General features: G+C 38.8%; 1 protein-coding gene across 19 annotated transcripts in view; it reads left to right on the top strand.

Annotated features, from left to right (window-relative positions):
• abi3bpb (ABI family member 3 binding protein b) overlaps window positions 1–21,408 on the top strand; it is a 36,238-nt gene extending 14,830 nt beyond the window's left edge. Inside the window, exons 5-22 of one of the 19 annotated variants that reach the window (XM_087302165.1) lie at window positions 45–226; window positions 326–378; window positions 2,079–2,112; window positions 2,611–2,682; window positions 2,897–2,971; window positions 5,286–5,486; window positions 7,342–7,509; window positions 8,021–8,086; window positions 12,778–12,846; window positions 12,996–13,112; window positions 13,240–13,329; window positions 13,417–13,626; window positions 15,157–15,262; window positions 15,803–15,882; window positions 18,157–18,186; window positions 18,795–18,953; window positions 19,046–19,168; window positions 20,127–21,408. In XM_087302165.1, the coding sequence (XP_087158291.1) occupies window positions 45–226; window positions 326–378; window positions 2,079–2,112; window positions 2,611–2,682; window positions 2,897–2,971; window positions 5,286–5,486; window positions 7,342–7,509; window positions 8,021–8,086; window positions 12,778–12,846; window positions 12,996–13,112; window positions 13,240–13,329; window positions 13,417–13,626; window positions 15,157–15,262; window positions 15,803–15,882; window positions 18,157–18,186; window positions 18,795–18,953; window positions 19,046–19,168; window positions 20,127–20,242 (1,951 nt within the window). In that variant the 3' untranslated portion in view covers window positions 20,243–21,408. 19 annotated transcript variants of the gene reach the window in all.
• Window positions 21,409–27,446: the final 6,038 nt, after the last annotated feature.

The following is a 27,446-nucleotide window of genomic DNA, read 5'->3' on the forward strand; positions in this document are numbered from 1 at the left end:
TGGAGTCTTTTGTTTATTAGATGCTATTATTGTCTTTGAACCAGGCACTACACCATACGCTACAGAGAAAGAAACAGGAAGTGGATCTACCAGACCTGCTCCACCTCTGATACCGTGATTGACAACCTCAAGCCCAACACACCCTATGAATTTGGTGTCCGACCCAACAAAGATGACCGAAGTGGAATGTGGAGTAAGCCAGTGATCCACAACACTAACATGGGAGGTAACAGATGCCCTAAACATCACTTCAAAGTTTTTTTGGGGGTAAGAAGCAAAATATGAGCAGTTCTAACTTGCATTGCTCTTATTTTTTTTTTTTTAGATAAAATCATGCAGATAAACTACAAGCACAACAGACCAATTGCGAAACCTTTGGTGAGTACTATATTTTGGTTCCATCTCAGCTTAATGGCTAATGGCTTTATTCCCGTAGGCAAAACCATGTTCTACTCAACTTGTAGTGCTTTCTGATTTATTTTAAACCATGTTTGCATTCTGACACAAAATAATTTGGCTTTGGGACCACAAACAAAACACTTGTTCTGGTTACAAAATAATAAGTAACTAACAGGTCAGGTTAAGTAACTACCTGGCATCCATCTTATAACACCCTAGTGACCATAGTACGTATACCCCGATACCTACCCTAAACAACCATATATCACTCAAAAACGTTCTGGTCATTTGACCACTCATAATCATAAAAAAATCAAGATTATAGTACTGACCATAAAAATCATGGTCATGAATTATTTCATAATTGTGCAGCCCTCGTGACAACCCCCAAAATCACCCTACTTACCACACACCAATGATCTGATATCCCATAAAATGCCCAGTCTAACAATACCTAAGCACTTATCAATAATCTGGTAACCCATTAGAACAACTGACAGAAGTAACTGCTGTAATAACATCTATGAATGTCAAAGTAACTGCATAGCCAGTGCTGTAATAACCACCAAGGGCACCCTACATACTGCATAGCATACTGTGATCATGACCAAACACCCTAGTAACTGCATAGCAATGTTCTGATAACTACACAAAACACCTTAGTAACTGTATAGTGACATCCTGATAATCAAAGAGAACATCCTAGTAACCATTGCGATAAGCAGGTCATGATTTTGCCAAGTACTACACCATCCTGGATTAACATCTATGTTGATCCTGGAAGGTCATTTTTGTTCGAAAACGTAATCCATACCTATTCCCTACCCCTAAACCCAAACATAACTGAAAATTATTCCCAAAATCAGAGGGGAATAATAGTTGTATAACACTCTTGTAGAAATGCATAAACCATAAGCCTAAACTTAACATAAACTGTAAACGTATCACTTAATTCTGATTGGCTAAATGGAACATTGTTTCAGCATCAACATAGATGTCGATCCACGAACATGTTTACTTGGTGAAATCAGGTTAGGGTTGCGATAACTAGTAAGAAGTTAAGTAAAGCCTTGACAAGCCTCATTCACACCGACAGCATAACTAAAAATGCAAAGAAACACCTTGAAAACCAACCAGGACAACCATGAAATTGTAATGTCCTGATTACCACTTTAGAACCACATAGCAACACACTTAAGCACTACGAACATCTGTTGCAACCTCATTGATGTTACTAGTTATTAAAAAGACAATATAAATGACTTTAATATCTTTCTAGCACTTCATTTTTACTTTTCACACCATTCGTGTCCATTCTTCTACATGCCCAACACGCTTATCCAAGACTGCCTCCTTGTCCATGCTGGTCTATTTATGATCTGTCATAGATGTACAGAGCTTTGCCTGTGAGCAATCTCTTTCTCACATATCCTTAATCTCTTGAGTCGAGAATCCAGAGGTTGGCATGTGTATGTATGTAGGGGATTCAATATTCCTGGTGGAGGCTGAAAAATAATAGATGCCTGTCAGGACATTTCAGGAACACTTTAGACACGGTGGAGAGTCCCTGATTATAGAGATCTTTTACATGATATGAGGGCCGAAAGCTGTTCTGTGTTCTTTCACTCTACACTTAGAGTTCAGAAAAAAAAATAAGTGTATAAACCCTCTCTTTACAGGGTGGACCTCACAGCCCGTTCCCACTTCGACCTGGTAAGATCATCAACTGCTACTTTTAAAAAATGACCCCATCCGTTATTAAATAATACATGCATGCATCTGTCATCATTTACTCATATTTTTTGTTGTTTTTTTATTATGTTTTTTAAAAGTTTTGAATATCTTGTTTTGGTGAATTTTCTTATAACATGGACTATTATGATCATGTGTTTGTATCAGTATGCTTAAATCAGTGGGTGGATTGATGGCAAAACGTGTGTGGCTGTTAAAAGGCCACAAAACATTTTTAGCCCACTTGATTTGATTTATTTTTGAGCATTGACAGACATTTTTATAACCCTGGATATTCTAGTTGTTGTACACTAGTTTTTTTCTTGCAAAAGTAAGAGTAAGTCATGACAGATCTGTTAATTTCTGGGGGAAGTCTTTTCTTTAATATATGTTTCAATGCAACTTCAAAATTCATTCAATCTTTTCTCAATTTGAACATGTTTTCTGTTGGTCTCTTCCTTCGCAATCTTTGCACTGTAGTTCCCAACAACATAAGCCACCCAGTGCCATCCAAAAACACAGGCATTTTTGGAGGTCCCAAGACATCTTTTGGTAATTTTCCTTCTCACTCTTTCAGTTACACTCTTCTTTTATACAGGAATTGGCTATATTCCAGTCATTCGCTTAAAACTGGCATTTGAAGTCATGCTCACAGTAAAGATATTTAATACTCTCTCCCTCTCAAGAGCCTTGTTGGGGATGCCTGCTCACTTTTTCTATCCCCTTATTTTTTTCCATTTACAAAACATTCCATTATTTCCCACAGCGCCTCCAATGGGCCAGCAAGGAACTGTGGCTGCTCCAAGAGCCAATGAGCCAAAATGGCCTCAGCTCCCATTGGGTAATCGAGAGAAGTTTTGTTCTAAATAGCTCTGCTTATGAGCAGCCATTTGGTAATCGCTTTGCTGGGCGTGGGCGGGGATTAAAGACATCCGCTGTTATGATTGGCTGCATGCTGGCATGCCTTGTAAGAAAATCGAGTTAGAAAGTCCAGATCCCACCATGATGAGGATTCCTGATGGGTCGCCTCCACAGTGAGGAGGAAGTGTAAGTGTAAGTTTACCCAGGGTGCTATGAAGTAAAAGCCCCTTTGTGGTCACGCATGGTCACGCATTGGCACAATCTCTCTAGGCCTGCTCACGCTCCACCCATCAGCACCAGTCAGACTCTGTGTCAACCAATCAGCTTTCTCCCTGTCATTCTCATCTCTGCCCATTCAGTCCCCTGTCATGTCACCACCTGTCAATCACATCATAACTGTTATAAATGTTTGATTTCTTCAGTTTCCCATCTGTCTAATTACTGTTGCCATAAATGGAACTCAATGTCTTTATATCTGTCAGTCTTTTTCTGTCTCTTACTTTGGCACTGTGCATATTCCCAAAAAAAAAAAAAAAAAAAAAAATGTAAACACAAGTTTACACACAGAAATTGCTAGTATATTCACAAATAATTACAAAACATAATGTCAAACGATTGTACCGGACTGCAGTTCTGCAGATACTAAACAACAGGGTTGTCCAAGCCTGCTCTTGAAAGACCAATGTTCTGCGGTAATTGGCTTCTCCAGCTTTTTGGTAGTTGCTAGTGAGAGTAAATGGCTTGACTACCTGTAGATTCAGGTGTATTTAATTTAGATTGGAGCTTTGCAGGACTGTAGCCTTTTAGGAGAAAATTTAGACATACTTTTTTTTATAGAAAAATATCATTACATTTTTATAAACTAGTTTTTCGTAGGTAGTCAACCATGAAGGAAAAACACTTTTACTACTGTAATTGTAGTAGTTTGTCCTTATTTTTCATCTTTCAAGCTTCTAAATTACCTTCTTCTTTGACCTCATCGATCCTTCAATTCATATTCTGAGTTTTTTTGCATCTTGAATCGCTGGCCTTTATTCAGTCTGCATGAAGTCACTGCATGTCGAGAAAGAGACAATCCCGTGTTTTTAGTTCTAGCAGGGAAAGGCAGAATTCTGGGAGTCTCACCTCCTTTCCTGTCTTCCTCTGTCTCTGAACTCTGGATAAGATAACAGTACAACACACTCTGTGTTTTTCCACTTGAAGCCAAACTGATTATGAGACCAAAAGTCAATGAGTTTATTCTTAATCCCTTGACAAGACCATCAAGACAAATGGTCAATATCAGTAACAGGCAATCGAGCATCCATACCATTATGCCTTGATGGAATAAAACTGAGTAATGTTACAAATGTTTTAAAGGTCAAGGCAAAGCACCAACAAATATTCCTAACAAATTTTACTCTAATGAGGGTCTCAATAGTCAGCCATGCTGGAAAATTAGGCAAATCAGCTTCCGGTGGTTTAAACTAGTCTATCAACCATTCTACCATCTAGTGGGTCTCTGCAGGAAGGGGGTGTATTAAAGAAAGTTTCTTATCTTAGGTCTTTAGATATGATGCTTAAATCTTAATAGGAAATCTCATCAAATTCGACAATCCATTTTCAGGTCAACAAAACCAAGTGAGCTGCTAATGAGTTAGCCTAAATATGGATTAACAAAACTGACAAGTTTATATTTTCACTGATGTAGAAATGCTAAGTTGATGCTATCTTCATGGTTCTCCAAGAGTCTTTTCACAATTAAATGTCTTTGTTCATTCTTTATTTAAATAATTAATATATGTAATGCAATTGTTGGACAGCATTTTTTTACGTTGGATTTTAAATAATTTTGAAGTTAGCCGTAAGGTTGTCCAACAGTTAAGACAGTTTTTTGTGCTCTTTTAAAAAGGTAGAATGTTTCTGTTATACCACTGTCCTATCTTTAGTTAAGATAGGAAACACACTTAGGAAACAATGTTCTGTATTAGCCTTTGTAATAAAAGTAGTCCTGATTGCATGCTTTCTAAACAAAATATTTAAATGTTAGGATATTTCTATAATACACCCCCAGGTTTGTTAACCTGGTTTGAGCTGCTAGAGTATTTGGCCAAGCTATATCCAAGCTAGGATATTTCTGTAATACATCCCCAGGTCTTTTAACCTGGTTTGAGCTGCTAGACTATTTTGGCCAAGCTATTGAGCTGGATCTTTTTTTTTTTTCCAAATTGTTGACCAACTAGACCACCTTGAGCTGGAATGACTTGTTGTTTTTTTCCAGCATTGAGGCTCATCTGCTCCTTTTTCTTAAACAGATACAGACAGTCATGTTAGAAATGACTCCTCTCAGCTGGTGGAGATCCCCCGCATCCTTCCCCAACTCCTACCCACTAAACCCTTCCGTTCTTCAGCTACCCCAACTCCCCAATCCCTTACCAGCAGTACCCGGGCACCCCTACATGGACATCCTCAAAACAAGGCACCTAGTGCCACTCAGATGCCACATGGTTCCTCTGGTAATTCCTCCTTTGGTTTTCCTGCTTACGTTCAGAGTTCATTAAACAAATACTATTTTCATCTGATGGTTGACAGATAATGAGAAAATAATGTACTGCTTTAGCAATTCACACAGATAATTGGGTATTTTATGTTGCCATTTATTATTCAACCTTTGGCTACATATTCTACCATTAAAACTTAGACTAAACACCAGAATATCAGACTTCAAAGCTTTATGCAGTTCTTTTTGGGGTGGCTATGGAGGAAAGTGATACAAAGGAAATTAATGGACGTTCAAACCGCATTTCAATCAAATGTAGTAATTCTGTAACTTCAGCCACAAACAGACATTATTTCACACTGGAGCTCAATAGATTACAGGAAGAGCTGTCTGTAGTGTGTATGAGTGAGACGGCCAGTAAAAACAGCAAAAAACAGTGACATCAGTTCACATAATCCTCTCATTTATTTGCTCTGTCAGGCGAACTATCACAACTGTCCCACTGGCGTATATCATGTCTGTGTTATTGTCTGAAATCACAGCTTTCCTGTGTCCTCCCCTACACCATGTTTTGTCTTCACAGGAATGCACTGCTGCACTTTACTGCCATTACCACCACATCAGATTTAGTATTGCAAGAATCAAAGCATAGACACCACTGTTGTATCATCTAGTCTTAATGTAAATAATTATGTCTCTTTTCCAAACCTTGAAATTTGCCTACATAAACAGTATTTTTAGACATTGTAGGTATTCAAAAATGTACTTAACATGGCGGCTGCGTTATGTGTGAAACCAACCCCATACGGTTTTTGAAACAAAGATCATACCATGCCATTTTGATAAAAGATTATGCCCCAGTCCCAAATTGCACATTTTATGTGCATTTCAACAATGGCTGTCGTGTGCGTGTCTGTCAAGTTGATGAAACCACAAGGTATCTCATTCATTATTTTAGCTTTCAGTAGGGTGTTAGCGAGTACCCACTTCAATGTGGACCTCTGCCAAGATTGGAGCACCAAGTAGACTTTTTTTGCAGTCAAAGCAGCATTGTTACAAAACTGAGCACATAGAGGTGCTATTTAAGATTCTTGGGCTGCACTTTACTGGTAATTGTGGGTTTCATTTAGAGGTTAAAGATATCAGTATCCAAATCTACACAAAGAAAAATCCTAAATATTTTTGATAGTACATTACCTGAAACATGACTAGCTGTAGGGTATGGGAGAATAAATCGCCAGGATTTTTTCTCTGGAATAGGGATTTCCAAACTCGGTCCTGCCCTAAACACACCAGCAAAGATGTTTCTAGAAAGCCTAGTAAGAACTTGATTAGTCATGTGTGTCTGATTGGAGTTGGAACTAAACTTTGCAGGACACTGGCCCTCCAGGACCAAGTGTGGACACCCCTGCTCTAGAGCATAGGCCTCAAACTCGATTCCTAGACAGCTACAGCTCTGCACAATTTTGCTCCAACCCTGATCAGAACAACTGACCCAACTTTTGAAGGTATTCGTGACTCGTTTGAACACCTTGATTATTTGGCTCAGCTGTGTTTGAAATTTGGCTCCAGCCCTCCAGGAATTGAGTTTGAGAACTATGCTCTAGAAATTGTAAATAGAATATCTAAAGTTCCCACGAACCATAACCTCTTAGATGAAGAGCATTCTGGTTAAAATGTAAAGTTGGTAAAATGTATATATACACCTGAAGAAATAAAGTCCCTAAAGATTCCCACCAATAACTATCTGGTATTCTGTAAACATTTTAACACACAGAATCTCTCACATGAATGTACAGTATCTCTCCTAGTAAGTAATTTGTTTGCCAGGCATAACCAAAGGCTGCTGTTGTTTATTTTTTGTTATCTAGGTAAGAACATCCGGGGAGACATCTCTTCTCTTCCATCCAAACCTGCCAATTCAGTCCTAACAGTGACCACCAGGAACCAGACATCACTGGGCAGAAACCCTTTCTCTTTCTCTAATGGCATGAGACATTCTCCCCCCAGGCTTGGAGACCCCTCAAGAAGACATGGGGGTAAAGACATTTCTCTCACCCCTCTACCCCAGTTTCTTTTTCAAATCTTTTCTCATCCATTTCATCTATATATTTTTCTTGCTTTTTCTTTTTTCTCAACATTTTCTTTTCTTTTCTGGTCTTATGAGTCAAAAATACTTAAGTAAATGATTTTTCACTCTCCCTTTTCGGCAGAAAGCTATTTTGGTTGCAGTTGTCTTGGGGCAGTGCTAAATTTTCTCCTTTGAAACATATGGTGTGTGTGCAATCCAACCATTATACTGTCACACCTGACAGTTTTACTGTTAACAAAGTATGAGCGATTTAGCACGATGGGTACACAGACTGCCAACATTTGCACTAATCTGATCTTGAATGGCCTCTCTTTCCCACAGGCAGTTGAGCAGCCACCTATAACCCTCTACATAAACCACAGTTTTTTTTTCAGCTGCTGTGCAACTCAGCAAAAACTATTTAATGCTACCTTAGTCTTTCCCTTTTTCCATAACATCCACTCTTTTCCCCCCAACAGCAAACGGTGAGCACCATAAAGGACTTTCTTTCCCCAAACCAGCCATCTGGTCCAGAGCAAGAATGGGTAAACAGAGCCAACTCGTACTCTGTGTGTGTTAGCCATCATTAACCTGCAGAAAGTCTGTTTGTGACGCAGCCCATGTGCACATGTCGGTGTCCTTCCCATTCATAATCTCCTTGTAATCACATGTCTGTCCATTCATCCGTCCCCTCATTCACCAGTCAACCCATTTGCTCGCAAAATCTGCCTGTCGTCTTCAACGTTTGTCGTTGTTTTGCAAGCTTCTGCAGATTCCGTGCTGCTGCGAGCTTTGTGGTGTAATTGTCAAAGCTTTTCCCCAGATTGGTTTCTTTCATTTCTTAACCCTCGTGGTGCTGTAGGACAATTATTTGTGAGGGGAAAAACGCCTTTTGGAGGATTCAGAGACCTACCGCAATGTCCTAAACTGTCTCGTAACATTCTGTGGCTCTTTTTATTTGTGCATTTCAGCAATAATGTTTGAAACTCCCCTCTGCAGAGGACTGTAGCTGCTTCTGGTTAAAGTTCATTGTGTGCATGACTACTTGCATGTTTATTGTAGTCACGAGCTTCCATGTGGTATGGGGTCTGTTTCAGTCTGGCAAAATGTTTATATGTGTAGCACAAAAAAAAAGGCTCAAACAGTTTTAATAACATAAAATTACAAAGTTTGCATGGCAAAATTCATGCCTGTATGAGACGACCTAGTAAAGGTCTGTTTACACCAACAATGTGAACAAACTGTGAACAAGAATTGCGATTATAATATGAACTGTGCTGAAGCAGTTGTACAATAGAACTAAGGGCTGATTTATACTTTTGCATCAAGTGCATGAGTATGGTTCACCGCAGATATCTCGCGGACACGCACCTCTAAAAAAAATAACTACACGTTGCAACGATGCATAGTTTAAGCTCTGTGATTGTTCTGCTTGGTAGGAGTGATGAGTGTGAGCAGTGCTTTCAGCCGCGAGCCCAATGGTGCGAGTGTTTACAAGTGTCAGGTCCCATGATGGGGCTGCAGATGGATAGTTTTGTTTTGTGTTTAGCTTATGATTAAAGTAGTTGCACGTCCGCCGGGTCCCGCCTCTGAATAGTGTGTTTAAGCTTCTTGTACATTAAGGTTGCGTTCAAAAAAAAAAAAATACCCACGAAGAATCTCGATACAGAGGAATATTAAAAACCTACTGCCAGCTAGTGTTTTGGAAGTGTTATTGCATTAACACAAACAGCATGCAGAAGTGTAAACTTACAACTGCGCACATGGCAAGCACCATAGGTCGTGCAGATCACTTGATGCAGAAGTATAAATCAGCCTTAAGAATTTAGCTAACTGACAAAATTATCTGAGTCTAATTAGTCCAAGTACTACCCCAAATCATGTACTTAGTACAACTGGCACAGAATTTTGGTTAAGATTTGACTTGGTATCGGAAGTGACTTCCAAAATCTGGCATACTTTAAAAATACAGTATCATTTTACCACTGCCATTGAAACAGTGTTGTCAAAATAAAATAAATGTGTATTATGCATGCCAGTAGTTGTCAATATCACTATGCAACACTAAGTGAACAATGAACTGTTTTTATTTTTTGGCAACTTAAAATCCTTTTGTGATGTAAATAAATGATCAAAATACATTCAAAGATTTCTGTAACTAGCTGAAAGTCGAGTCATGTAAAGGGCCCCTAAACATCTGGGGCCTCATGTATGAAGATTTGCGTGGAAATCATACGAAAACATTGCATATGCACAAAGCTGTAAATGTGCGTACGCAGAAAAAAAACTAGATGTATGAAACACTGCATACGCCGAATCTCACACAAATTCTTTGTACATCTGAATGAACGTGAAACTGAGTGCAACATGCACGAGCGCAAAACCCCTCCCTGTCTCCTCCCCTGTATGAATATGCTAATGACTCTACTTTGGCAAAACCCAACGAAAAAGCAATGGCAAAAGCAAGCAAAAAGAAAAACTTTGAACAGAATGTGAATTGGAACTGCTGCTTTCTGAGGTAGACAGGAGAAAAATGGTTTTATTTGCAAGTTTGTCCTCCGGAATTAATAACAAAAGAAAAAAATAGAGTTGGGAGTGGCGTAGCTCGATAAATGCATGGCAATATGTTTTGTAACGTTCTAGCATGAACTTGGTTCGAATCCAGCGTCTGATGAACTTAGGGTGCTTACATACCTGTGAATCGATTCAGTTGTTCCGAAACAGAGATTACAAATGTTACATTGTTGATCTTTGCTCTTCGCTTTCACACTGCAAAGTTTCTAAATGGACCAAAAGAGCTAAAACAAGTCACGTGTGAGTAAACTCTTCTCACATTGGTCAGCGTGTCAGGGTTTATTTTGCAGAGTCCCGCTCAGCTGTCAGGAGAGGGGGTGGTTTGGTAGTATTTGACAAGGTGCACGCAAAGTGTCTGAAGAGTGAGGATAGATGCGGTGGGGAGGAGTGAGAAGGGTGTGCGACGTAGCCTATATGAGGAATGGGAGGGAGACACAAGATTACTGGGAGATGATCACTCATTTGCGGGCATCCAGAGACTCGCGAAACTTCCCATCCTACTCATAATTCTCTCTTCATATAGCCTTATGTCTATTACATATCCATAAAACTCAGTAATATAACCGCGCTCGGATCGTTTGCTTTCTCACTGCAATTGTTCCGCTCCAGAGTTCGTTTCAATCGAGCCGAGACCACCTCATTCAAGCGATTGATTTGGCACGGATCCAAGAGCGATTGGCAGTTTCACATATGCCAAACGAACCGCGCTAACTGGGCAAACAAGACAGGTTCCGAAACAAAAGTTTATGTGTGAAAGCACCCTTACTCTTTTTTTTCCCCTCTACATATCAGATTTTGCCTATTCTCTTCATCATGAGGAGACAAGTAGGAATCATTAATAAGTCTGTGCATCATATTTTATTTGCATATTTATTGAATGGAAATGTTTCTGATTCACGTATGCAAATTCATCCTCAGATGGTGCCTTTATAGCAATGTGTGTGCAGTAGATAGCTCCGATTACATAGGGAAAACCGGCGACCGCTGAAAATAGCACTTTAATGTTTGGATGGTCAACTGCATGGTACAGAAACCTTATATACTAGACATGCAGATGAACCCGTACAGCTGAGAAGACACTTTGTAGAGTGCAATTTAACATAACTGCCTCTAGGTGTCACCAATGGAAATAAAACAGACATGCACAAAAAATGTGCGTACGCCAGCCATGAAGTTGGCGTGGAACAACCCACGTTCATTTCATCGTTAGTAAATCCAAACATGAGCGATTCTGAGCGTGAAACCTGGCGTAAGCAAAGTTTTTGTGCGTACGCAGCGTTGATACATGACGCCCCTGGTTATTTGATAGGTTAGATGCTTTCTACTATTTGATTATTTGATGAATGACTGCTGCCAGGGTCAGTGGAAAATCTACAAAAAAACAAAACAATCACAGTCGAAATGAGGACTGTAAAGTGATTGTCACACAGTATTACATATAGCTTGAAAAAAAAAACAGTGGAACAAATCTAAAAAACTATCACTTAAATGATAAAATCTATTATTTTGAATTCTTGGTTTACTCACTAAAAGACAGATATCAGTAAAGATCATGTGCAGTTGAAGGCTTTCTTTGGTCGGCCAACACATCGGTCTTACTATATATCGCTCAAAACATCAGGAATCTCCTACCACTGGAAAGTACTTTCTCTCTGCAAAATTAAGACATCTGTTCGTCTTTAGTTATTTTCGGCATAGTTTAGCTTTTTTGCCACCCAGTTTTGTCATTTTAACTCATACCGCAAGGTCTAGGGAGCTGAGCTGAGTTTGATTGCCCTGTGATGAAGTGAAGGTTTCACAACTGGTGGCTCGAGTATAAATTGAATCAGTTTTCCTGGGAAGGTTCACGTACTCTTGCCTGTTTGCTTTTGGCTTGACTGCAAGATGGCATTGAGAACTGAAGACTTGAAAGGCATTGAAGAGCCAATGTTTAGACTTCATCCATTCAATCAAAAAGTAAATAGTGTATTTTCTTTCACTGGTAATTGGCTTCTCAAATGAGCTTGACCTCTCAATTTGCTACTACTATTTAGCAAAGCATCTAAATTACAGGTTCTCTGAAGTATTTCTTACATTATACAGAACACATTATACACCGCTTTAATATTTTTAGACTGAGACTCAAGCGCAAATAGATTAGGAGAATGATTTGATAATCACTGTTTTCATTTGACTACATTGTGGTTCAGAACAAGGCTACTTTTTCCTATGTTCCATCTTCAGAAATGATACAGAAATTTATAGAGGACTGTATGTTTGACTCTGTAACATAAGTTAGTAGTGATGTGTTCCACTGTTTTTCCTGAGAATTAAACCTTAACTCTTTACACGGTACTCATTGGAAAAAACCCATAGTGCTAATGGGGGTTCATTTCAAGTTAATTTTATGACTACAAATGATATTGTAATTAAAGTCAATGAAGTTACAATATGCAGTTATTTGCCTGATAAATAGTTAAGGAATTGTTAGGGAGATGTGTGAATAAAATGAGGATGTGTGGTGATTGCTCTGACCTCTTGCTGCAGTGTTACAGAGCTTTGGGTGCTGTTCTGGACGTGCCATATCTATGTTTACATGTGCTAATGAATATAGATGAAAGAAAAGGGAGACGAGAGTTGTAGATATGATTTCATGCCATCTCTTTCACTTGCATCATTCCAGGTTCTTCAGCAGGACGCCCGAATAATGCACTTAAAAACCCTAATGTTGTGGGCATGCATGAAAGAATAGGTGGGTGAAAAGTTCATTGAACATACAAATTAAAATGTACCTCAGGAAACATCCAAAGAAATTATCTGTGATTTATAATAACTCACCATTAGAATATAGAAATGTTAATTAAATGTGTGTTAAAACATTCATGTATTCACTTATGTAAGGAAAAGATATGAAACCAGATGTGAACCAGGACAAAGCTTCTATCTTGATGCCCAAGTTGCCCCCTGTTACAGCCAAACCATCCAAACCAAAGACAACATCTGCTCCATCAGTGACAGGTTTGTCTTCATGTGATGCTTTATGATTTTCTAATAGGACATCCTTGCATACATTTCCATATAGTAAATATCCTGATGGAAAGAATTTGTTTCTAACCACATTGTGAAATTATTGACATTTCCCTAGCACCCAAGTATGAGACCTGGGAGAACTCTTCAAGTTTCAGCCCTGTCCCTGCTTCTAAAGTTGATGCCATGGGCAAAGAGCGCTACATTGGTAATAATACTTTCTTATCTATTGTAGACATGCATGCCAAGCACTGTGAATGAAGCTTGTTTTAATCAAGAATGTGTTGTTGGCCAGCTCCACATGTGGTCTACAAGACAGATAAGAAGCCAGATGAACCTTGCTCCATCACCACCTCTCTAACTTACTTCCCCGAAGAGGAGGGTGGAGAACAAAATGTCACCAATCCTCCAAAAACAGCACCATCCAACCTCACCGTTGTAACAGTAGAAGGATGTCCCTCCTTCATTATTCTCGACTGGGAGAAAACAGATAATGAGACAACAGGTAGGAAATTCATTATTTAATATCAGTAGACCGGGTGACGCAGTGGCGCAGTAGCTAGTGCTGTTGCCTCACAGCAAGAAGGTCGCTGGGTCAAGCCTCTGCGTTTCTGTGTGGAGTTTGCATGTTCTCCCTGCGTTCGCATGGGTTTCCTCTGGGTGCTGCGGTACAGGTGAATTGAGTAGGGTAAATTGTCCGTAGTGTATGAGCGTGTGTGAATGAGTGTGTGCGGATGGAAGGGCATCCGCTGTGTAAAAACGTGCTGGATAAATTGCCAGTTTATTCCACTGTGGCGACCCCCGATTAATAAAGGGACTAAGCCGACAAGAAAATTAATGAATGGATATCATTTGACCTATTTGTTTCTTAGGAATAAAATATGTAATATATTGTGAGATCAAAGTCAAGGGTTTAGGGTATGACACAAAATCTAAACTGCAACTGTGATTGATTAGGTTGTCTTTAGGGGCGGGCTGATGGCCTGCATAGTTTAGCTCCAACTTGCTTTAACACACCTGCCAGAAAGTTTCTAGTACACCTCGTAAGAGCTTGATAAGCTTGTGTGTCTTATTGGGGTGGAAGCTAAACTCTGCAGCACACTTGCCCTTCAGGATCGAGTTTGAACACCCCTGGATTAAACAGTAACCTTTCAGTTAGGTCCACTTTGACCATTTGACTCAACAAACATCACCCATTGACTACCCTTTATTTTAATTGGCCTGCTTTGACCAGAGGGATCCAATATCCCTTCACCTTGGTCCCTAACCATCTGACCGATCAAACACTAACTGTTGGTCTGACCTGGTAAATTAGTAATCCCCTACTTTGATTCAGTAAAACACCAGATATAAACTCTGGTTGAAACATGAAGCCTCAGCAAACAATAAACTAACTTATGACTTCAAAGTGATGCAAGTCTAACCATCTATTTTTTTTTAACTTCCATCAGTAAGACTAAGTGTTGACCCTTGCCATTAACCCTCAACGTTTATGATTCGAACTATAACCTTCACTATAGACTGAACACTATACAAACACTCAATATTGATCATTAAGACATTCAGTTTTTTGGAAAAATGTATTTGGCCTCACCATATTTATTGATTATTTAATAAAAAATGTTAAATAAATCAATATTAAATTAAATGACATAATATTCAGTCCTCCTTCAACATGACTTTTCTTCACCTCTGGTCACATTGAATGCCTTTTGGACAGGGTTATCAGGGTGCATCTCATTCCTGCTCTGCCTTCATCCATTCATCAATCTTGCTCCATATTGTTAGCAATGCCAAGCTTCCAATAAAAAATTGGTTCCCAAAGGACAAAATCATGCAACACTACATTTTTTTCTCATTTCAGGATATCACAATATGGGGAAAAAAATACAATCTTAACTTCGATTTCATGCTGACTTTAACACTTAAACCCAATTTGTCAAATGATGCCTTTCAACTTGAATTCTTCAAACATTAACCTTTAACTCAAACTATTTCCTAAACAATTTCCTTTGTCTTTTTGTCCTTTTAAAAGAGTATGAGGTCATCTCAACTACCAAAGGTCCTGATGGTGAACAGGTTTCCATTCTGACAACTAACCAGACACATACCGCTGTGGAAAACCTCAAACCAGAGAGCAGGTACAGTGTTATTACAGAATTCCAACCACCCTATGCAAGGCACTCTGCTGAATTTGAGAGATTTTAGTTGATGTAGGTGTCAAATACCTGTTGTTAGGATTGCATGCATCCTGAGTCCTTGGGCATGTGCTCTGTGATTTGGCTTGGAGGGGGGCTGAATATAGGCTCAAGATTTGGGGACACAATATAAACCAGGGCTTCCTATGGACTGCGTCTTGAGGCACGTGGGCCTTGGTAATGTTTCCACATCACACATGGAGGATCCATTAAAGGAGGCCACAGACTTTGAGTCTTCAGACTCTGCTGGATAAATATATCATGTGTCAGGCATCAAAAGAAGTGAAATAAAAACCTAATTTAGCTCAAATTTGACAACAACTCAGTGGGTTTCCAATACTGAAGTCCATTTTAATAATATTGGATTAAGCAGACTCCTTGCTATGTCAGTTGATGTGAAAATAATATACTTAAATGTTTTTTTTTTTTGTAGATTAAATTCAAACTTAATGTCCCATCACCTGTTTCTGTCTTAAATTACAGTTATGAATTCAAAGTGAAGCCAAAGAATGAGCTTGGTGAAGGGCCATCCAGTGAACCTGTATCCTTCAGCACAGAGTCTGGTAATTAAATTTTGTTTCTTTTTTCTTATAAAACCTTTCTTAAAAAAAATCTAAATTATTTGAAAAAAAAATATTTGGACATGTTACATGACCAAAAGTGTTACTTGGAGAAAATGATCCCCCAGGAAAATATATAAAATTTGGCCCATGCAGACCCTAATGACTAATGACCATGACTATGGCCATGTTCACACTGCAAAAAATTTTGCTATCCAGAAGGGTTATTGAAACATTAATAATTACACTACTTTTTGCAGTATTACATTATGGGTAAAATGGTGACTCAGTGGTTAGCACTGTTGCCTTACAGCAAGAGGGTTTCTGGTTCAAGTCCCGGCTGGGTCAGTTTGCATTTCTGTATGGAGTTTGCATGTTCTCCTCATGTTCGCATGGGTTTCCTCCGGGTGCTCCAGTTTTCCACAGTCCAAAGACATGCGCTATAGGTGAAGTAAATAAACTAAATTGGCTGTATTGTGCGTGTGTGTGAATGAGTGTGTATGGGTGTTTCCCCATTAATGGGTTGCAGCTGGAAGGTCATCCGCTGTGTAAAGCATATGTTGACTAAAATATAGGTTCATTCCATTGTGGTGACCCCTGATAAATAATGAGATTAAGCAGTAAGAAAATGAATGAATGAGCATTACATTATTCATTCACAGTTTTAAAACCATTTGACATACCAAAATCTTTTTTTATGGAAGGCATTCTTACCTCAGAGCACCTTATAACATTTGTTTCCAAGAGAATTAATAATAATAATAATAATAATAATAATAATAATGATAATAACTCCTTACATTTATATAGCGCTTTTCTAGACACTCAAAGAGGTTTACACATTGGAGGGAATCTCCTCTTCCACCACCAGTGTGCAGCATCCACCTGGATGACGCAACGGCAGCCATAGTGCACCAGACCACACACCAGCTGATTGGTAGAGATAAGACAGAATGATGAATATGGGGATGATTAGGAGGCCATGATGGACATAGGCCAGTGGGCAAATTTGGCCAGAATGCCAGGGTTATACTCCTACACTTTTTTGAAGTTCATCCTGTGATTTTTTTTTTTATGACCACGTAGTCGGGACCTCGGTTTAACATCTCATCCAAAAGACAGCGTTTACTGAGCAATATAGAGTCCCCTTCACAATACTGGGGCATTAGGACTCACACAGACCGCAGGTTGAGTCCCGCCTGCTGGCCCCACTAACACTACTTCCGGCAGCAACCTAGCTTTCCCATGTGGTCTCCTATCCAGGTACTGACCAGGTGCAACTCTGCTTAGCTTCAGTGGGTGACCATGTGAGAGGTGCAGAGAGCTAGCTGCTGGATAAAGATTTAATCTTGTCATAAGCATACTTTAATATACATTTAGATATTAATCTGAAAGTGATGTCCCAGACGAATCTCAATGTTTATTTTTGTCATAGTTTAACCATGTGGCATTGCATCTAAACCGAATCCTAGTATTAGGTACACAAGTCAAATATCCATGGGAAGAGTTACAAATTGTTTTACCATAGCTCTCCATGTGGCTCTGCTGTCTGCACAAGTCAGCCAATATTTGTGACCTCTCCTTTATCTCATGGAAATACATGTAATGAGTTGCTCGTCATTAACATAATGACTCCAGCATGTCCCATACTGTTGTAACATTTGGCCCCATCAGTGCCTGCAGATGCACCCCTGGAGTGCTGTCACACTGCCAAACATTCCCTGTCTTACAAGCTCAGTAACAACATATCATAAATAAGGAACAAATAAAGAGCCATATCATCCACATGTTTTATGGGAGGAGGCTTTAGTTTTGAAACCTTGTCTGGCTTGCAAACAGAATGAGGCTAGCAACAAAATGGAAAGCAGGGCAAAGACAACTAGGAGGGAAAGAGAGTCCATATGTGCAATGACGGGAAAGAAATAGAGGAAAACTGAATGATGAGATTTTACCGCCAAGGCCCCGGAGGTTCAGTTTCTCCCCTATAGCTTTGGCAGATCCAGCAGGTTAGTTCATGCCAGCTGATCTCTCTTCATAAGGGAGATTCAAAATCGCCTGGAAAAGCACACTATTTTCTGCTTGTTGGAATTTATTGTACTTTTTCTTTTCGCTCGAGGCACCTTGCCCACCCATGAGCAGCCAATGTAGAGTTGGACGATTTGTGTCAGTAACTTTCCTACGGTCTACAGATCATTTTGATAGTCTCTACGACTGTGGCTGTAAAATAAAATTATAATTTCTGATATTTCCTCATTCACGCTCTGTTTTCTCTTGCAGCGGATCCTCGAGTGAGCGAAAACGTTTCAGGTAAGTGTTTCATCTTTGTACCCTGTTTCTCTCAGTTGACAAATTCCTATCTGTTGAATGAATGGATAATCTAACGAGCAGTCCTAGTAGAAGAAAAGTAAAGAAAAGAAAGGGTAAAGGAGCTGTGGAGACTTCCTATGAGTTCACTTCTTCCATACCAAGTTCTCAGCCAGACAAAACATTTACCCAAGAGTGGCAAATGGATAACACCATCCTCCATTCCTGCCTCAGTTACCATCTTGCACTCGAGTTGCAAGACTGGGCAAGCTTGAAATAAATCTCTCTCAATTTCTTTCTGTACATTGTCTATTTGAGGCAAAATTGACAGAGTAATGGAACAACGTATCTAGAGAGCAAAGTAAGCCAATAGTAAGACAAGGTTATAACAGGAGCCAATGGAAACAGAGACTAATGGAACAGCCCCTTGGCTCTTAATGTCCAGCAGACCTTTTCTAACACGTGTATAAACAAAAAAATGGGGTCTGTACTCCAGCGATCTTTTAAAAAAGAGCACTGAAAGAAACATTGTTTAGCATTATCTGTGCCAGAACATAATATCTCGTCAGCTAGTAAAATAACATTTTGTGGTTTTTCTGCATGTTGTTCAGGTAAAGATGCCATTTGGACACAGTTCCCTTTCAAAACCGACTCCTATTCTGAGTGCAATGGGAAGCAGTATGTGAAAAGGACATGGTACCGCAAATTTGTTGGTGTCCAACTCTGCAACTCCCTGCGGTACAAGATCTACCTGAGTGACTCTCTCAACGGTCAGTCTTCTGAATAGTAATGAAATAAGTTATACTTTGGGTCTCTTTAGTGTTAGAATATATCACAAGGTTTTTTTTATTTATCTCTTCAGGCAAATTCCACAATATTGGAGACCAGACCGGTTTTGGTGAAGACCACTGCCAGTTTGTGGACTCATTCTTAGATGGCAGAACGGGAACTCAGCTTCCCGCAGACCAGCTACCATCCAGACCAGGTACAGGAACTACATGAAATCATGAATAATGCCAGGCAACATTGTGCAATGATGTCATCAACGGGCAATCAAGTGGCAAAAATTTAGGGCAAGATACCAGATACCATTCTCAAAAAGAAAGAAATGTATACACAAATGTATTTATATTGCTCTGAATGTCTAAATCGCCAACAGATTACATGAAAAAAGCTCGTCTTTAACTAACCCTATAGAAAAGGGGTTCTGAAACTCACAGCATTGAAGAACTTACTAAAGGGAAAAATCATTAGTAAATAAAGGCTATACAAATAACAGTTAACCTGATAAATCTATCAAATGACTTATGAACAGGCACATGCAAGCGGTGGGGGTTAGAGGCTTTGGGCACTTTAGAACCTGCCCTTTTTTCTCTTGGTGAAAAAGTGTCCGCCCTCAAAATGCAAGTAAACACCCCCCCAAGCACCCAATAGTGGCTTGTGACTCCGACCGGCTCTTCAACCTTGAGCCCCTATCCCTCGAAAGGTCTCTGCATGGCACTGCTTCTAAATATTTGATATTGAGCATAAATTAATCTTATGTATGAAAAGTTTATCTTGGCATAATTTTTGAAGCTTGAAATCTTAAGCCTTTATGCAGACTTATGCTACTTCCACAGCATGTTGGGATTAACATATTAGTAGTTGTAGAAGTATAAAAAGTATTAGTAACAAAGTTGATATAGTGCACAGCATCTATCATCAAGGGAGAGAGGTTTAGCCATACAGCTTTTACTAGCTGTTACACTCACCCAGCTATACCTTACTCTTTTATCCGGGTCACGGCACCAATGCAACCATAAAGTACTACTTGGGCCGCAATCTGCAAGATATTAAGTAGGCACACAAACAAGAATGCTGAAAACTGCAGCCTCTAGCATCACTTGCAGTAGGGTGAATGTTTACTTGGGTTAGAGTCTAATTCTTTTCTTGATCATTTTCAGGCTTCTATCGGGCCATGAGACAAGAGCCAGTTCATTTCGGCCAGATAGGTGGAAACTCCCATGTCAACTATGTCGCATGGTACGAGTGTGGTACACCAATACCAGGGAAATGGTAGGACTAAAGCGAGCGTCCACATGGAACCCTGAAGAGCAACTCTCATTGGTTGGGGTTGGTGCCTACTAAGGTCACATGACAGGCTTTTTTACTGTTTTCCCCCACCAGTGACGCTGAGTTTGGTCACTCCTCAGCCTACATCACAGAAGTTCATACCATGTATAATAATGTACAGGATCAAAGAGTCAGGGAATACTATTGAGTGCATCTGTGATATGTAATAAAAACAATGCCTCACCGATTTATTTATCATATAATAACTAGTAAAAATGGTTCATTATGAGAAATTACTTCAGATACATTGAAGTGATGAACATAAAGTGAGGTAAAAATACTTGTTTAAATATTGGGAAGCTGGCTCCCTGAAACTATTTTGATATTTTGTGTAATATTATTTATCAAAGTTTGTGGTTTCTTCACTGGCTTTCTTCCAGTGGTAAAGGGCCAGGCTTTTATTAAGCGCTTTAAGGACAGCCTGGGATTTGTCTACAACCAGAGGCAGCTGTATTAATTTAGGTCTCTGATATGTCAGATGATATGTATAGTTAGCTACATTGTTTTTACAAACACATCGTACTGGCTTTACAAGTCAGTTTTCCCACACTAGAATAGAAAGAATGGACTCAAGACAACAACACGTCTATGTTTACAACGGGTTGGGATGAACATGATCATTTTCCTTGCACACACACACACAAAACATGTCCACTTTCACTCAGATACTTTGTATCATGACTGTAGTCTTTCAATGGTATGTTTGATGGTTCTAGACTGTAAGGATGACCTTACACTTGCAATTTGCACAGCACAAATGTATTTATATGTATATGGAGAAAGTATTTTTTCAGGAAACCTAAGAGAGAATTAAAAATCCTTTCCCCTCAAGCTTGTGAAATACAATACAAGTAAAAAAAAATCTAGCTTTTTTGAGTGTTAACACATTCAAAGAGTCTTGAAGATACTTCAAGGAGAGCTTGTCTGGGTCCCATATTTTGTACAGTTTGGTCCCTGCCAATCCTTTGGCAGAGTTTCTCTGGCGTATCCGTATTTTCATGGAATTTGTTTGTAAGATGAAACTGTTGTTTGTTGTTGTTATTGTTCTGGATTTGTTTTTCTCTGTATGTATTTTACAGTAATAAATAACAGAAGTTTGGTTTCTTTTTTTAATCCTGTGTCCTACTTGTCTCTGTTGTGGCAGAATTTGTATGAGTTTCTTAAGAATACAATGAACAGACTCTCAGGTGGGTCTGTTAACACTTGAGCCTCTTTCGACCCTTGGGAATTTGAACACCATTAAACCCCTCTCAACTTGCCGCACTGCACCAACTCGAATTATAAAAATAAACATCAATACTTGCTTTACTGCATTACTATACTTTTCCAGAACTAGAAAAAAGAGAGTATGCCTGGCCAAACCCAATACAGGGACATTCTTCGAAAACCACAAAGCTAGAGGAAAAAAGACTATAAAATTTAAAATGCCTCTTGGTGACTTTATTAGATTTCCAACCAAAAGAAAGAGTGGGTGTATTTAAAAGAGAGATAGAAAGATATAAACATTAGATTTGGGTAAAGACTGGATTAAAAGCCAATAGATGGTGTCCAAATCAGCAAAACAATCTGGTTGCTCACTATTTTCCACAACTTTTCTTACATAAAAAACTTTGCAATCATGCAACATAACATTCCTACCAAATCTAATGATGTCTATATGCTTTGAAACAATGCTTTGCCTAAAGGGAAATGGAGAAATAGTCCAGATTAGGATTATAAATACTTTATAAGAAGACAATGATGAATGACTTTAAATAGGGTGACGAGAACAACTTCTAATGTTAAATAATGAAAAGGTTACCTAAATCTGTCAACCACAGGCCACCCTCGCAACTTTACTTGACAGGGAGGCATTCACACAAATCAACAGCTCTCTCTGTAGACTTTACAGCACACTTTCATGCCTTGCTCTTCTCACAGCTGTGCTCAAAGTAGCCACTGCATGGTCCGTGTGTCTGGTGTGTCAGCAAGAACTCAGCCAGGAAGAATTAAGCTTCCTGCGACAAGTCCAGTGTCCAATTTAGTTCCCAACACGTGCTGGGAGGATCTCAGAAACGTTCACAAACACACATTGGTTTCTTATTAAAGGGACCTTTGATATACTGACAAGCCGTTGGTTGCAAGTTTGAGATTTTATATAACAGAGCTGACAAAGTACTAAAGGCACTATAACTATTATCATATCTATACTTGCTTCAACAACAGTGCAGGTTACTGTTTCATTAAGAAAAGTTTACTGTAGTTTAAATATACAAGGGTATAGTTCACCCAAAGATTTAAATTCTGTTACCATTTATTCATGACCCATTGACTTTCATAGTCATTCTTGCCAGCAACCATCATTCTTCAAATTATTTTATTTTGTGTTCAACAGAAGAAAGAAACACATAAAGGTTTAAAACAACAGGAGGGAGAGTAAATGATGAAGTAATCCTCTTTAAATGAAGTAATTCTTTAAATACACTTTGTTGAGACTTTAAGACAGGATTTTAATGGACTGTCAATTATTTTAGCAAATTTAGGGTAATTCCTATGATATTTTTTATGTTGCTACATTTTGAGTCATGTTTACACTATAATGAGGCAACAATATTAACAAAGTGATCCCTATTCACATAGATCTGCAAAAAGGAGTATAAGCTCTGTAGATTATGCTGACAATGAAATTATTGTTTTCAAAAACATGCACATTGAAATCCCTTTCCAAAAGTTTCCAATTTTATTATACAAAAGCTTTTCATAATTAAACAAATAAACTATATTGACGCAGTTGAACAATTTACCAGCTAGCAAACATCATATTGGCTGACAACTAATAATTATGTGAAGTCATTGAATTAACATTCAGGCACAGTAGTCAACCACTGAAATGCTTATGATGCTAATAACACACACTTGTCATTGGTTTGTCAGCTATTTGGATATGTTAAGTTGCCTTTTTAGGGCTACAACTTGGTTCCCCACAAATTGGTGGTAAGGGAAATTAAAGGTACAACATGAGATTTTGGAAAATGCTAATGTTAAGGCTGATCTATACTTTGGCTTCAAGTGCATGCGCATAGTACAGCGCAGCCTACACGTTGACGCATAGCCCTACACTGTGGCCGTCTGCGTTGCTGACGCGCACCTCTCAAAAAATTTAACTACACGTCGCAACGACGCGTAGCACAAGCTCTGTGATTGGTCGGCTTGGTAGCACTGAAGAGTCTGGGCGGGACCGAGAGCTGCATGAGCCCGATAGAGCGATTGTTTACGAGTGTGGAGTCCCATGAAGGAGCTCCGGATGGAAAGTTTTGTTTTGTGTTTACCTCATGGTTAAAGTTGTTACACGTTATGGTTTCTGCTTTAAAACAAGCGAGTTGCCACTTGTACATTAAGGAAGTGTCCAGAAAAAATAAAACAGCAGCGAAGAAACTCGACACAGAGGAACATTAACACCTCACTGCCAACTAGCGTTTCAGAAGTGTTATTGCAGAACAACAGAAAGAGCGCACATAATTATAAATGCACAGCTACGCGCGTTGCATGCGCCGTGGGTCATGCCGGTCACTTGATGCAGAAGTATAAATCAGGCTTTAGCCTGACTGCACTGGAAGCCTACGTCCTACGCTGCAAATTGCCATCAAAGCCACGACTCCTGAACTGATGAACGCTCACTAGGAAAAATGACTAAAATACAGAGAGAAAAATTAATTATACATTTAGTAATTACAATACCAAATGTCAAAAAAATTAATAAAAAATAGGTTGTTGATGTTTGCCCATAGACATATACATTAGATGTCGCCTACCCTGTTGTTGTCTATTGGAAGGAATGCATCAGTAGAGCCGCCATTTTGGAACAGGGTAGTGCTCCTTTGAAATAAATGTGACCACTGGCATTCCTGACAAAAAGCATGTGTTTGTGTGTATGGAAATGTAATATCCGCCCTTCTTGTTAAATTCGCCCTTCTTGTTAAATTGTGTCCTGAAACACATCGCCTCTCTTGCTTTCACTTCTTATACTGATGGAGGGAGCGATTCGATTGTAAATGAATCTTCGTTATGAACGACTTGTTCACTTAGCTGACAATAGTATACGTTTCTGGCACCACAGCATCTCGTTGTCATATTTTATTTACATTGTTTGCTGATTTTATTCAACAAAAATAGCATAAGCTGAGAATTTAGTGCGAGTTGGTGCTGCTTTGCCTTATGGTGAATGCAGTAAGAGACTTTATTATCATCAATAATGTTTAGCACAAAAGTTCAGAATATACAAAAAACATAAAAAACTAAATCTTACTTATGAAATGTTCTACCTTTGTGCTTTGTTTTCTTTGTTTGCTCGTTACTACACCCGTGGACAGCGCTAAAGTCCAGTATCTTCACATAGTAACACTGTCTTGACTAGTGCGGCTGACATTTGTCCTGGGAGCACTGTACCAATGTGGTGGCGCTATTGACGCATGCTCAGGGTCCCTATGCGATATCTAATGTATACATCTATGATGTTTGCTTACATTCTCTATTTGGAACTGCCAATGATGTAATCCTTTCTGGATGGAAAAAGTAGGGGTTTCAAAATTAATTGTTTCTTCAGTGGACTGCGATGCAGATGAAGACAATTAGGTATTGGTTTAGTAATAGATCCTTAATCGGTTATTACCTACTGATCCTATTTATCTCCTATGTGCTATATTAAAATGTGAAACACTCCTACTTCTTCAAAAAATGCATAAACTCTGCACACATTTCTTCTTCTCTTGGCTGTTACAGCGATACTTGTGGATCCAGACATGAGTGTGTCTGCAGAGTGCATTTTCTCCTCCATGTCTATTATGGATTAGCTGTGATCACCACTGCCGTCACTCATTGGTGAACAGTGCCAGAGTATTAGAGCCAATTGCAACCCTTTCTGCTGAGCACGTGACCAATCACAGGGGTGTAAGAACTCGCTCGACTATGCTTGAAAAGCAAGCGGGATAATATTTACGTTTGCCCATGAGGCATTGTTATTACAAGAGTCTGAAGACACCTGCAGACTGCGGTCAAAAAAAAACGTCACTTAAATGAAAGGAAACTCAAGATGATGATTTATGGCATCTATATAAAGCTTGGTATGTCTACTTTTGCAATAACCAACTCAAGTCGAAAACAAATAATCTCTTTTTATGTAATCCTTATAAAAGTAAGGACTGGTACGGATTCTCCTATATCGCCTTGTTACAGCTAATGCGATCCCGCCTCTCAGTAAGCACGCTTCATATGTAAATTTCCAGATGTGAAAACAACAGTGGTAAAGGACCAGTGGCAAAGAGAGCTAAAGTAGGTAAGAAGTGCTCCAAATTTGCTCAGTATTGCAAGTAATGTTGGTCTGTGTCATGCCGACAAACTATTAGATGAAGATGTAGGCTTCAACTTCACAAAAATGTATAAAAACGCTACAAAAGTGGACCAAGATAAAATCATGCTGCTTCTGTCAGTCTCTGCTGATGTCAAGAAGGCCAGGGGTTACAGTGAAATACTGCCTTTTTGTCCCTGCGCTCCTCTGCAAGGCTACATTTCTAAGTGTCCTTTGTAAGTTTATTCTTTAAATAATTTCTGTGAATACGGAATGAGAGGATGATAACTTGCGCCAAAAGCGGTTGTGATGCGCGCAACTGTTTAAAAGATTTCATTATCGCACATGGTGTGTTTTTCACACGCTTTCTTTGGCTCACAGTTATTTTTTTTTTAGTATGGATTAATTATCATTCTTTAACATAACATTGCTCTAATATGAGGCTCCCAAAACTAACTAAGAATTCTTCTTATTATTAAAGGTTTATGTTGTTCTGTGCATGTACTTGTTTTGTTTGCATTCAAAAAGAGTGTTTTCTTTGAGCAGGTCAAATTAAAGGTACAGTTCATATATCTGACTGCTTGGATTAAAGGACAAAATTGTATTACAAATACATATGAAATGTATTTATAAGTCATACATTTTATGTAAAAGTTCTTGTGCTGTGGAGTAAAATATAAAACTGTGTATGGAAAGCCTCATTAATGCACCGTGATGCACCGATATATCAAATTGAGATGAATCAATGGCATGATTATTGTTACCGAACCAAACCATGATGCCAGTGTAGTTTCACACCCCTAATGAAAAGGGTGCACGAGGATATGCAATTTCGCTTCATATCATTATGTTGATACTTTGCATATTGGCGGAGCAAGGTTAGACCCCACGGGAATAGCGGTAAAAAAAAAAAAAAAAAAAAAATATATATATATATATATATATATATATATATATATATATATATATATATATATATATATATATATATATATATAATATATATATATTGTATATTCAGTATATTCTCACTCAAACCATGCCTGCTGCTAATTGTAGCTGCTGATCGAGAGAAAATAATTCATAATTGCTGGTGAATGATCGGTATTTTCCACAGATATTTAAAATGATAACGAGCATGGCTGTCTCTAGATCGGCAGCACAGCTGTGGAAAAAGATTTGCATGGTTTGCGCATGCACATGTCATGAAGATAAAATTAATACAGTTTTTTTTAAATAAGCATTTTTAATAATTAAATGCAGTGTAATGAATAAATTTCAATGTTTACTAAGTGTTGCTCACATTAAATAATAATTTAAAAGCATTAGTTTAAAAAGTATTTCGTGACACCAACATTGCCATTAACAAAAAATGTGGGTTTTAAATGAAAAAAAGCTACATTTAAACGCTAGTTTTGAGCTGACAGCCAATTAAGTTTTTTGACATGGATATACAATATTTTTTCAAAAAGAAAATCAAACAGCAGAGATTTTTACTCCAGTACACCTTTCCTCTCTATCAACCCCAAACTGGCCTGTACTGAGATGGATTTAGTGAAACTGCACTCCTGAATGGATTTTTTTCAAATTTGGAAAAACGTATCCAATTGGCACTGACATTACCGGTGGGGACAGCAACCTGTGAAAAGATCATTTTCAGAAATACAACACGTAAGGAACTGGATGCAGTCAACTATAGGCCAGGAGAGACTGTCATCGTTGAGTCTACTGCATATCGAAAGTGACATAACTACAGGACTATACAACGAAGACATCATCAATGCATGATGCCGGGGCTAAAAGGAGGATTTTGCTGCATTAGGTAAGG

The sequence above is a fragment of the Danio rerio genome, chromosome 22 (assembly GCF_052040795.2).
Source record: "Danio rerio strain M-AB ecotype USA chromosome 22, GRCz13ab, whole genome shotgun sequence".
NCBI classification, from domain to species: domain Eukaryota; kingdom Metazoa; phylum Chordata; class Actinopteri; order Cypriniformes; family Danionidae; genus Danio; species Danio rerio.